General features: G+C 35.7%; 1 protein-coding gene across 1 annotated transcript in view; it reads left to right on the plus strand.

Annotated features, from left to right (window-relative positions):
- Nucleotides 1-2: 2 nt before the first annotated feature.
- Cdk13 (cyclin dependent kinase 13) overlaps nucleotides 3-12770 on the plus strand; it is a gene marked incomplete at its 5' end in the record, with an annotated part of 100149 nt that continues 87381 nt past the window's right edge. The window contains one exon of the mRNA XM_010610870.2: nucleotides 3-22. Coding sequence (XP_010609172.1) covers nucleotides 3-22 — 20 coding nt within the window. The remainder of the gene's footprint in view (nucleotides 23-12770) is intronic.

Here is a 12770-nt window from a genome sequence, read left to right on the forward strand (position 1 = left end):
GCCCCTACAGCCCGGTGCTCAGGTGAGTTGGACTCCGGGGGGGGATCCGGGGGTCGGGGGTCGGGGAGGCGCCGAAAGGAGAGTTCCGTGTTTCGGACTTGTTGCGTTGGGCGTTAACAGGGCCCATCGTATTACCCCTTGCTTTTCTTCAGCCGGGTTGACGTGGGTACGCCCAGAGGTGGCTCCTTGTGCCCTTGTTGAAAGCTCTTCAGGGGAACGGCCTTCCTTGCTCGTCTAGGAGTGCAAGGGGGTGTAGGGAGTGAGGTTGTGGAAGAGGAGTCAGGCTGGGGCTGATAGCAATGAGGTGTGGATCCCAGATGTTATCTGTAGACCTTGCGGGGACGGAAAAGCGGCTCTTGATGGATTCTTTAATAGGGGAGGTAGATACCCTGAAACGGTGGTTGATAGTAATAGATTGTGAAGATGAGTTACTTTGTGTTACTGTTGTGTGTAGTCGCTTTTTATCTGATCTTGCAATTTGAAAAAATAGAAAAAAAATGACGAGGTTTGGTTTCAGTGTTTGTGATCGCATCTAATTGTCGGTAACGTTGTAGATCGAAGTAGTGTGACCCAGGGTAAGAGAAGGTGTTAGTACGTTCTCATATTATAAACCTAGACTAGTCACCGTTGTTAACTAGTTTTTGGTATTAGCATCTTTGTTCAGAAAAATTTAAAGGGTATAATTTAATCTGGTGAAATTGCAATAAAACTTAAGTAGGTGTTACGCCTTACTTGGAAGTTTAAAAGGATTTTGGAATATGCTGTAGGTTTTTGTAAGTTCTTAAATTTCTTAACATGTGTGGCGATTCTAGGCCTTAAGGTAGAAAATACAAAATAACTTTGCTGTTCTTTTCCCGTTGGTGTTAGTAATGCGAAGTGGGTGCCAAGTATTTCGCAAATAGGCTGTCAAATCTCAGTTCTGTACAACGGATGTATCTGTAAAATTTGCACTCTTGATAGTGTCAGCTTGGCAACTAAAGATGTGAGTAGAAATCTAAGTTTGTCTTTAAGTCAAAGGATCCATGAATTTTTTCATTTGTACAGCATTCAAGCATAGTTAACGAATTTTCATCATTGATAACTTCAAATTTTGCCTTCTTGCCTTACAGGGACTTATATTTTACTTTTAACTATGGTATTTCAGGCTTGCTGAATGGTTTGCATTTTTTGCAATTGATTATGTTGCAGAAACTCATTTGGTTAAGTTTCAGAACTTTAGGTTGCAATTTTAAATGGTGCAATTTTAAGAATGGATTTTGTATTATAACTTTAGCAACGTCCTTTAGCATTTAATAGTGATATGTGTTTATATATATATATATATATATATATACATATATATATATTATGTAGTAGTGGTTTAAATAATTAGGACTGTCCATATTTAACAAATACTTGTTGAGCGCTTGTTATTTTAGGGACAGTAATATTAGCAGGGAAGAAAGGCAAAAAGTCATTGTCCTCAGGGAGCTTGCAATCGAACAGTGTAAAGGAACAGTCATTATTGAATCTTTTCGTTATGTGTATTGACCACTAGAATTTTTGAAAGGATTGGATCTGGAAGAACTTTTGAATATTTTTGGTCAATATTCCTGACAGATGGCCATTTGGTACGTGCCTGAATGTATCTAGAAGTGGAAGCACATTGCTGTTAGGCAGGCTGTTCCATTAGATGTTGGATTTGAGTTCTAGTACTGGCTTGCCCATATTCTTAGCAAAATTCTTGAAGCTTTAGTTTCCTAAACTGTAATAGGGAGATATTTTTTAAAAAATTATTTCAAGGAAATGAAACTGTCTTTTGTAAAGTATTACAGCCCTGCAGAAATTTAAGATGATCGAATTACTGTTGAATAGCTTGAATTGTTAGAATTCTTTATTTTGAAACAAATTCACTTTTTACTTTCAAATTTAATTTGAAATAGTACAGAGCAAGTGTAAAGACAGTTGTCATGTCTTCTGAGTCTTCTCAGGCCTGAAACTCATTTTTTATAAGATAGGGTTGGTTTTTGTTTTTGTTTTACATTGTATAATGTCAAATGTTCTTAAAGTGTGGGGCCCAGAATTAACAGCTAAAATACCTGATTGAGAAACCTAAAAAATTTTTTTTAAGATAGTCAGTATTTAGGAACAGTTGAACTCATTCTTCAAGCTTAATGCAAAGGTTTTTTTTTACTTCTAGAATTTAGCAGTCGTTGCAAGTAGCTTATGTTCTTTCAGGAATAAACTGCTGGATTGTAAACTATATGAAGGCAGTTGGCCTGTTTTGCTCACCATCGATTTCCTAGTATGCTGTGCTGTATCTGATCACATATAGACTCTTAATTGATAATTGTAATAGGTAAATGAAGGAATGGTGGAGTTTTCTGAGCACACAAAATATTATTGTGGATCTAGATTTCATACTTCATTTAAGTGAGTATTTAATACAGACCATATGTTGTGCTGTAAGAATTAGCAGTGTAATCTTTTTCCAGCCCACATAGAGTTTACATATTAATGAATTGTCAGTGTAGCCGATTTTAAGGAAATTCACACACATTCAGAACAGTATTGGAACCTTGGTTAAGATTTTTTTTGGTGTTGTGTCCTGGAATAAGTCTTCTCAATTGTAGTGACTTCTGCTTCACAACTTGCTCTTGCTTTGACTCTTTAGTCCTCAGCTTATGCATTTTATCAGTCTTTTCTTAACTTTAGTTTTCCCCATCTGTAGCCTACTTATATTTTCTTTACTGCTTGATAGTTGAGGTGGTGCAAAGTCACATAATAATACTGATTAGCTCTGTAATAAATATAAGGTATTAAAAAGAGGAACTATTCAGGAAGAGAAGAAAATAGTAATGATTGCAGTGTTTCATTACTGCTCTGATGAATGCCTAACATACTTTAACCCACAAACCCTTGTGTTAGTTGGAAACATTCCCACTGATGGATTGGAAAACAGAAGCACTAGAAAGTTAAGTGGTTTGTTCTAGGGTCAGCTTGGATTCAGACTTGGGTTGATATGAAAGTACATGTTCTGAATATTGTTTCATATAGGTCTTATTGTCTTATAGTAGATTCCTGAGAGGTGGTCACTTCATTTAATGATGTTTTTTGCTAAAATTTGATGCATTTGGTTATTTTTGTTCCATGGCCATTTTTTTCAGCATTTTGAGAATTCTAAAAAACATTTTTTCCTGAAGAATTTGTTCTAATTGTAAGTTTGTTTTGTTTTGTGGTGCTGGGCACTTGAACTCAAGGCCTGTAGCCTAAATTTAGGCAAGCTTTCCACCACTGATCTATACCACCCAGTCCTAATTTGTAGCTTGTATGAACAATGAGATTTAAATCTTAGATTTTTTTCTAGCATATTTATTAGTGGTTTTAGTTTAAATACATTTTGTTTCTCACAGGTTAGTGGCAACCAATCTGCAGAGGTAGCAGTTGCATGTCTATTCTTGCTGATTTCATTCACATATACTATAGGTTTGGGGAAGTAATTGTTTTGATTTATAAGGAGGGAAGTTAAGAACCTCCCACTTCTTTTTTTTTTTTTTTTTTTTTTTTGGTACCGGGGATCGATCTCCTCAGGTCCTTGCGCTTGCGAGGCAGGCCAGGGAACCGAACTGCTGAGGTAAATCCCTGGTCCGAGAACCTACCACTTCTTGCTTGTATGTTACTAGAATGAGTAGAAAGTGCTGCTGGTTACATCAGTACAAACAATAAATTCAAACCTGTTTATATATTTGCACTATGTTGTACTGTCAAGATAAATAATCTGTTTTTGTTGGTGAGTTTGAATTACTCTAAGGTGGAAATTTTCTGAATAGATTATATCAGACTTTTTATTCAACTTTAAACAGTGGTACTATTTTTGAAAAATCTATTGGAAGTGAATGTTGCTTAATATTAAAACTTAGCATATTTGTAATCTTTTCCCTTATTCTGTACTTTATTTTGTGGATATTAGTCTTTTTGTGGTGGGACTTACATTATTTTTGTTTTGTATATGGAGATGTGTCAGCTTTGGAGTGGTGTTGGAAGCTTTTGCTTTTGTATCAAGCTAAAATCAAGCATAACTTGTTTGTAGAGATTTTGCTCTTGAATTTCTATATGTAAATTGTGGGAGAATCTAGTGTTATTAACATTTTTAACTTACTGGTTCATGTTTGCAGTATGTTATTAACATTAGGACAGTGAAGTGGATTTATATTAGAAATATTAGTAGATAAAGACTGGGGTTAACAAAATAGAAATGAAAGGGTAGCGAGGAACTGAAAGTGTAATTGGCTACCTGCCTCTTCACTGTTCTTCACTTTCAGTTGCATAGAGACACTTTCACTGGGATGTGTGACCCTCTAAACACAATCTAGGGTTAAATTATTTCAACTCTTGGAGTCAGTTCCATTTTTCACTACTGCTCTTGATTACATATTTTTTACTTGTTTCCAAAGACAGTTGAAGCTCATGGTAGAAGACTTCAGTTAGTGCAGAAAAGTGTAAAGAATTTAAAATCTAAAACACCTGAGGGTGCTCAGCCTTGACATTTTGATGAGCTTTCTTCTAAACTTCTTTATGCACATATGTATAAACACATAATGATTTCCCATAAGTGGGAACATACTACAATGGAGTTTTATGCCCTGTACTTCATAGTTTATTCTTTTTATTGACTTTTAGTATTTTATTGTCTGAGTGTGGCATGACCTGTTTGGCCAAATCTACTTTGATGAAGAACTCATATTTTTGTTAAGTGTATATGTTACTAGCAATTACATTTCTGTGCATTTTCCCTATTACTTTCTCTACATTGGATTTCTTGGGGGGGTCAGATCTTTGGGTCAAAGGTAGTATACATACTTGTAATTTTGATGCACTGTCTGATTGCTCCTCTGAAGGCTTTTACCTTCTCAGCAGTGTGGAAGGGTCCATTCCCTCAGTTTCACCAACCCATGCAGTTGTCAAATACTGTATTCCATTACTATTCCATTTGCGTGTCTTTGATGTCTAATGAGGTTGAATATATTTTTAAATGGTTTCTTGGATGTTCTAATTCCTTTTTTTCGTTATTTTCTTATTTATAAGAGCTCTTTGTTCATTAGAGATAATGAATTTTTGTTGCCTTGTGAGTTTGTCTTTTAACCTTATTTCTGTAATGTTTTAAGAAATCTTTGTGTTTATGAGGTGTGATCCAAATGTATGGTAAATATTTAAATTTTAAAAATGAATCACAATAAAAGGCACATTGCCAGTAATCTCTCAAAACACTACCCTTTGCTTTGAACATATTTAATTCTATCATTCTTCACACTCTGAAGCAGTTCTGAAAGTCTTCTCTCTGGAGTGTCTTTAAAAGGTGTGATAAAAATGCAGTGAATGCTGCTGAGTACCATCCAAAGGTAAAGCAGATTCATAAAAACATGACCATGTGACCTCAGCCACCTTACTCACTGTGTCACTTCTGGCTCTTCCTCAAAGTCAAAATGATCATAAAAAGAAACATTTTTGACTGGATTCAGGACATCCAAGCAGCCACAGCAGTACAACTAAAGGCCTTCAGGAGAGGACTTTCAAAACTAGTTCAGAAAAGTAGCAAGAATAATGGGATAAGTGCATTTGAAGCAAGGGGGAGTATTTTGAGAGGGTTAATGGCAGTGTGTCTTTCACTGTAATAATCACAGTTTTTTTTTTAAACACTGTATATATTAATTAATTAGTTATTGGTAGCAGAATCGAATTTGGGATTGAACTCGGGTTTTTTTGTTTGTGAGGCAGGCAGTGGAATCACTGAGCTAAATCCCCAACCCCATATTTGTTAATCATACAGTGTAAGTGGCATTAGCCTCTCCTAGTGACTTGTATCAAAAGTAATTCTTGTTGTTTTCTCTAATTCCAATTAATTGCTTGTTTTGTAAGTCCTTTTACAAAGGCCTTTGTTCCACTCATTTTTTGGGGAGTGCTCTGGATAAAGGCCCTAGTTTTGAGTCTCTCATTTTCTTTTTTGAGTCTCTCATTTTCTATAAAATAGTTACAGAATGAAACTCTTCTCCTTAAAATATATTTTCATTTGATGCATATTAATTGTATGTATTTATGAGGTATAGTTTGTTTTGGTATGTTTTTGTTGTGGAATGATTAAAGCATGGTAATTCCTTCACCTGTGTTTAATTTTTTTTCTGTGTGAAAACATTTAAAATCTACTTTTAGAAACTTTGAAATATGCACTGCACTACTATTACGCTCATTGTTCTGTGGAGTAAATCACTAAATCTTCTAACTGAAACATTGTCCCTCTTGATCAACATCTCCTCTTTCCCCGTCCATCCTCTTCTTCCACCTTCTGTTAAGTACCCTTCTACTTTTTCCTTCTGTAGAAGTTCTGAGAAGCTGTACAGAATTCTGAAAAGTTCTAAAGAATTCTAAAAAAATTATGTTCAGTGCTTTTAGATTTTGCATAACAGTGAATCATGTGGTTTTTGTCTTTCTGTTGTGCCACGCTTATTTCATTTAGCATACTGTCCTCCAGGTTTATCCATGTTGCAAAAGACAGGATTTGTTTCTTTTTATTTAAGATTGAATAATAATCCATTGTTTATGTATATACCATATTTTACCCATTTCTCTGATAAGGGACACTAACAGTTTATTTCCATGTCTTAGCTCTTCTGAATACTGCAAAGGAGCACAGGTATTTCTTTGGCATTCTGACTGCAGTTCCTTTGGATTTGTCAGAAGTGGGAGCGCTGAATCACATAGTAGTTCTATTTATACTTTTCTGAGGAACCTCTATACTGCTTTCCATAATGGCTGCCTTAATTTACATTCTTACCAACAGTGCACAGGGGTTTCCTTTTCTCCACATCCTCACCAATGCTTATATTCCTCATTTTGATAATAGCCATCTTGACAGGTGTGAAGTGGCATCTCACTTGCTTTTAATTTGCATTTGTATGATAATGGCGATGAACTATATATATATGTGTATGTTGGCATTTGTATGTCTTCTGAGATACATTAGATCCTTTGCCTATTTTTAAACTGGATTTTCTTTTTTTCTTGAACACCTTGTCTCATCATTGCTTTATTTTTTTCCCCATTAAGTTTATTGGTACATTTAAATCAAACAATAGTTAAATTTATCATGGGATCTTGTACCTTTACATGATATATCCCTATACCCCTGCCCTCCCTTCACCCCTTTCACCCTTCCCTAATTAAATTGGATTTTTTTTTATTTTGAGTTGCTGAAGCCTGGTTCTGCACCTATTCTGGATTCAGATACATGTTTTACAAATGTTTTCTTAGGTTGTGGCTTGCTCTCCTTAATGGTCATTTGGAAGAGCAAAATTTAAAAAATTTTTATGAGGTCCACCTTAGCATTCTTTTGTCCGTTAGGATATACAATGATACCTCAGTTCATGAACTTCATTCTTTCCATGATTCTGGTCCCAAACTGAATTGGATGAGAACTGAATTAAATTTCCCTATAAGTTCAATATTGAATCTAACCATTGAATTTGATTTGGTTCTCGTCCATTTTGTTTTGCATTCAGAATTGTAGAAAGAATTAAGTTTGTGAACCAAGGTACTACTTTTTTGTACTCCTTCCTGCTGCCAAAAAAAAAAAAAAAAAGGAAATTTTCGCCTAACTTGTTCACAAAGATTTTCTCCGTGGTTTTACAGTTTTATCATTCTCTATTGATGTACAATGTAATATGACAATAATGTACTTTATTTTCTTGTACTATTTTGTCATGCTTTTTTTTAGACTTGTATGACATATGTACATTATATATAGACATGGAATTTTAAAGTATGGGGTCTTTTATATTTAAATATTTACCTTTCCAAGTGGTATTCTTGGAATGAAGTGTATAAACTTGGAAGTTGTAAATTTGGAGTTTACAGGTAAAATCCATTTTCTCTGGACAGTTTCTCATAATGGAGGTCTACTGTCATGGATGTCTGAAAGAATGTTTTAGAGTTTTCAGAGATACTTTTGCTGGGTGTAGAATCCTAAATCACAAATTTTTTTCCTTCACAACTTTGACTTGTTGCACTTCTGGCTTTGCACAGTTTGATGAGAACTTCCTTAATATTTTGTTTTTATTTCAGTCACTTGATTTTTAAGTCCTGTGAGAGTCTTTTTTTAGACTTAAGTACTTGTCTCTTTAGCACCTAGCACTGCATGTGATAATAGGTACCCAGCACGTGATGTTAACTAGAAAGAGACTAATCAAAGTCTGTGTCTTTGTGCAAATCAAGAATGAGATTCCCTTCTAATCTCTTACTAGCTTACTCTTTCCTCACTTCAAAAACATCTTAGGGCATGGCTCGTGAAACACGAAGGAAAACAGTTCACACTCAGTGGACTAGAACCTGTTTGAGCAGATCTGCAAAAAGTTAGCCACATGTCTTTTTGTTGTTTTGTTTTTTGCTTTTTTATTTTTTGAAACAAGGTCTTGCTATGCAGTTCAGCCTGGCCTTGAACTATGTATCAGGGCTGGCTGCAAACTTACTGTGATCATCTTGCTTCAGCCTCCTGAGAGCCAGGATTATAGGCATGCATCACTACTCTTGGCTTTTTGTTGCTTTTTATAGTGTGTCATAATGAACTTAAGGAAAAAAGAGTATACTATTAAATAGAAAATATTTCATTTTGTTGTTTTTTATAATTTTTGAAATAACGTCTTTGTTGATATGTGATCCACATACTATTCCACTTGTTTATTTATTTAATTTTTTTTCTTTTGGAAGCAGGAGCTCACTGTGTCCAAGATGGTATAGAACTCCTGGGCCCGCAGTGAGCTTCTTGCCTCAGCCTCCCAGGTAGATGGGAATACAGGCACTTGGTACTGTGTCCAGCTTGCAGTTTATTCTTAAATTGTATAGTTCGTTGGTTTATAGTATCTTTAAAGTTGCTCTTCCATTACTTAATTTTAGAGTATTTTAGTTACCTCAGAAAAAAAAAAAAGCATGACCCTTAGCAGTCACTCTTCATTTCTATCTCCTCCAGCTCCTGACAAGCATAAATCTACTTTCATGTCTCAATGGCTTTACCCATTGGGGCATTTTTATTGAAATGGAATGGTACAATGCAGGGTCTTCTCTGACTGGCTTCTTTGTCTTAAAGCATGAAATACTTTATCCTTTTTATGGCCAAATAATGGCTTCACTATATAGACAGCACTGCCTTGTATTATCAGTTGGAGGAGACCTGAATTATCAATGTTTTGTTATTATGATTTATGCTATTATGAACATCTGTATATATTTTTGCATGAGCATGTATTTTTATTTCCATGAAGTATACTCCTAGGATTATCAGATTATATAGTAATTCTGTGTTTAACATTTTGAGAAACTGCCAAACTTTTCTGAAGTGGGTGCATCATTTTTACATTTATACTGGCAGTGACTTGAGAGTTTCACTTTGTCCACATCTGTGACAGAAGTTGTTTGATTATAGCCATCTTGATGTTTGGAGTCATCTCAGTATAGTTTTGATTTGCATTTCTGTAATGACTAATGAATGAAGTTAAGCATCTGTGTTTTTGGCCATTTATCTTTTTTGGAGAAATATCCAAATCTGTTGCCCATTTTAAAAATTGGTTCTTATTATAGCTTTAGAGTTTTTATACACACACACACACACACACACACACACACACACACACTGGATATGTTCCCCCCCCCTCTATATATAATGTATATATATAACATGTATATATTATATATTATACATATAATTTGCAAATACTTTCTCATCCCATTCCTTTGTTGATGCTATTAAAACAAATGTTTTATTTTGATGAGGTCCAGTGTATTTTATTTCTTGTACTTTTGACATCATCTAAGAAGACTTGCTGAGTCTGTATTTACAAAAATTTGTCCTTATATATTGTTCTAAAAGTGTCGTAATTGTAGCCTTTGAATCCATTTTGAGTTGGTTTTGTGTATGGTGAAAGAAGAAAGTCTGTTCTTTTGCCTGTGGATATCTAGTTGTCCTAGCACCATTGGTGGAAAATATTATTCTTTTTCCATTAAATTGTCTTGTCACCTTGTTCAAAATCAACTGAATACAAATGTGGGGTTTGTTTGACAGAGTCTTGCTGTGTACCTCAGGCTGGCCTTGAACACATTGTGTAATCCAGGCTGGCCTTGAACTCATGGCACTCCTCCTGCCTCAGCCACCCTGAGTGCTGGGATCACAGGCATACACCACCATGCCCAGCTTGAAGTTTGATTTTTGTGCTTTAGATTCTGTTCCATTGATTTATGACCCTCTGTTTGCCAGTACCTGATAGTCTTTGCTTACTCTTTGTGGTAATTTTTGAAATCAGAAAGTATATCTTCTTTGGCATTTTTAGATTGTTTTGACTATTTGCTGTTTTTTTTTTTTTCATTTCCACATAAGTTTTCGAATCATTTACCAATCATCCCCCCTCAAAAAAAAAAAAACCACCCAGCCAGGATTTTGCTAGAGTACATTTAATCTGTGGGTAAATTTGAGGTGCATTGCCATTTTAAAACAATATTAAGTCATCTAATACGTGAACATGGGATGTTATTCTTTTGTTTAGGTTTTTCTTAATGTCTTTCAGTGTTTTGTGGTTTTCAGGTGCAGGCCTTTCCCTTTTGTTAAAAATTTTAGATATCAGTTTTTTTTTGGTACCGGGAATTGAACTCAGGACCTTGTGCTTGTGAGGCAGGTGGTGGAACCACTGAGCTAAATCCCCAGCCCAAGTTACTTTTTATTGTTCTTTTTTTTTTTTTGTACTTGGGATAGAACTCTGGTCCTTGCGCTTGTGAAACAGATTCCAGAACCACTGAGCTAAATCCCTGGCCCTATAGTGTATTTTTCTTGACTAATTGCAATTATCAGGACATTTACAATATTGGCATGGCAGGAGTTGCCTTCTTTTCTTATTCCTGATTGTGGAAGGAAAGCATTTAGTCTCTCCACAAGATACTTAGCTGTAGATTTAAAAAAATAAATAAATAAACATCTTAAGTGTGTGTGTGTGTGTGTGGGTGTGTGTGTGTGTGTGTGTGTGTGTGTGTGTGTACTGAGGATTGAACCCAGGGGAGCTCTACCACTGAGCAACACGTTCCCAGCCCTTTTTAATTTTTGGTAGAATCTTGCTAAGTTGCTTGGGCTGGACTTGAATTTACAATACTCCTGCCCTAGCCTCTTATGTGTAGTAGTTGGGATTACAGGTGTGTACCCTCATGCTGACTAAACACCTAGTTTTATTTTTTAGCCGGGCATGGTGGCACACGCCTGTAATCCCAGCACTCGGGAGGCTGAAGCAGGAGGATTGCTGTGACTTCGAGACCAGCCTGGGCTACTTAGTGAGTTCCAGGTCAGTCTCAACTACGTAGTAAGACCCTGTCTCAAAACAAACAAAAAAAGTTTTCATATTTTTTAGTCTAAAATGATGTTTGACTTGGCTAGTAATGTAGCTCAGTAATAGAGTATTTACTAAGTACGTGAGTTCCTGGTCCTGCAAAAATAAAACAAAAACAAAAAAGTCCTGACTGTATTCTTTATAGTCTAGCTTTTGTTATCAGTAAAAATTCTGGAGTATCTTGATTGATCCCAAAGCATAAGCATATATAACTATCCATTACTATCCTAGGGAATAGGAAAAGAGGAAGTCTTCTGTTTTATAGTATTGTGTGCAGTGATTGATACTATTTTCCTCATGTATTCTTCCTGAAGAAACCTTTGGTCTGTGTTTCATAATGAGTAATATCTGCATTAGTTTTGGAATGACTAGAAAGAGCTAGCTGTTTGATGACATATACATTCTAGGGAAAGAAAACAGTACATATTAAGGCCCTAAATCAGGAAGAAGCGTGGCTTTTTGAGCAGTCAGAGAAGAGGACAGTGGTGCCTGGAGCCTGGTGAGTTAAAGTGTAATAAAGATGGAAGCCAGTTTAGGTTTTGTGAGTCACCAGTTTCATTTTTATTCTATATGTTTTGTGTGTGTGTGTGTGTGTGTGTGTGTGTGTGTGTGTGTGTGTGTGTTGGAGATTGAACCCAGAGAACTTTTGAGTGACATCCCTCCCTCTTTCTACTTTATTTTAAGATAGGGTCTTGGCTAAGTTGTTCAGGCTGGCCTTGAACTTGTGATCTGTCTGCTGCAGTCCTGGAAGGAAGGGGGATTGTAGATGTGCCACCACACTTGGCCCAATTTATGTTTTTAAAAGACAGAGACACAAAATACGAGGCAATATGTGTCAAGTGCTGTGTGATTTCAGCCAGTGGAAAGTTACGGAGGTTACAATTTAACTTGCCTTGTGAAAAATAGGTAAAAATTAAGTAAATAGATTCAGTGCCAGGCTCTGAATTGGAAATTTTGCCCTTGAGAATTGACTTATCTTTTCATAGTTCTAAATTTACTAACCACTTTTATCTCAGTAACTCTTGTACTTTTTTTATACTTTGGTTACTGTGAAGAGAAAATTAAATGAAAACTGCCTATAAATGTGTTTCGTAGGCGGTGAAGTTCAGTGTAGTATACTTATTTATTCAGTAAAAAAACTGCCAGTCTGTGTGATAGTAAGCTATGTATGGGCTGTGGAGTGGTATGAAAATGAATTAGATCTGGATTCTGTTCCTCAAAGAAAGTGCAGTCTAATTTTGTAGTAAACATGTAAAATCCAAACTTGGACTGGGGCTTTAGCTCAGTGGTTCCACCGCCTGCCTCACAAGCGCAAGGTCCGGAGTTCAATCCCAGTACCAAAAAAAAAAAAAAAAAAAAAAAAAAAAAACATTTAAAAAA

Source organism: Fukomys damarensis, unplaced genomic scaffold, assembly GCF_012274545.1.
Source record: "Fukomys damarensis isolate Sample0158 unplaced genomic scaffold, DMR_v1.0_HiC HiC_scaffold_17, whole genome shotgun sequence".
Lineage (NCBI taxonomy): Eukaryota > Metazoa > Chordata > Mammalia > Rodentia > Bathyergidae > Fukomys > Fukomys damarensis.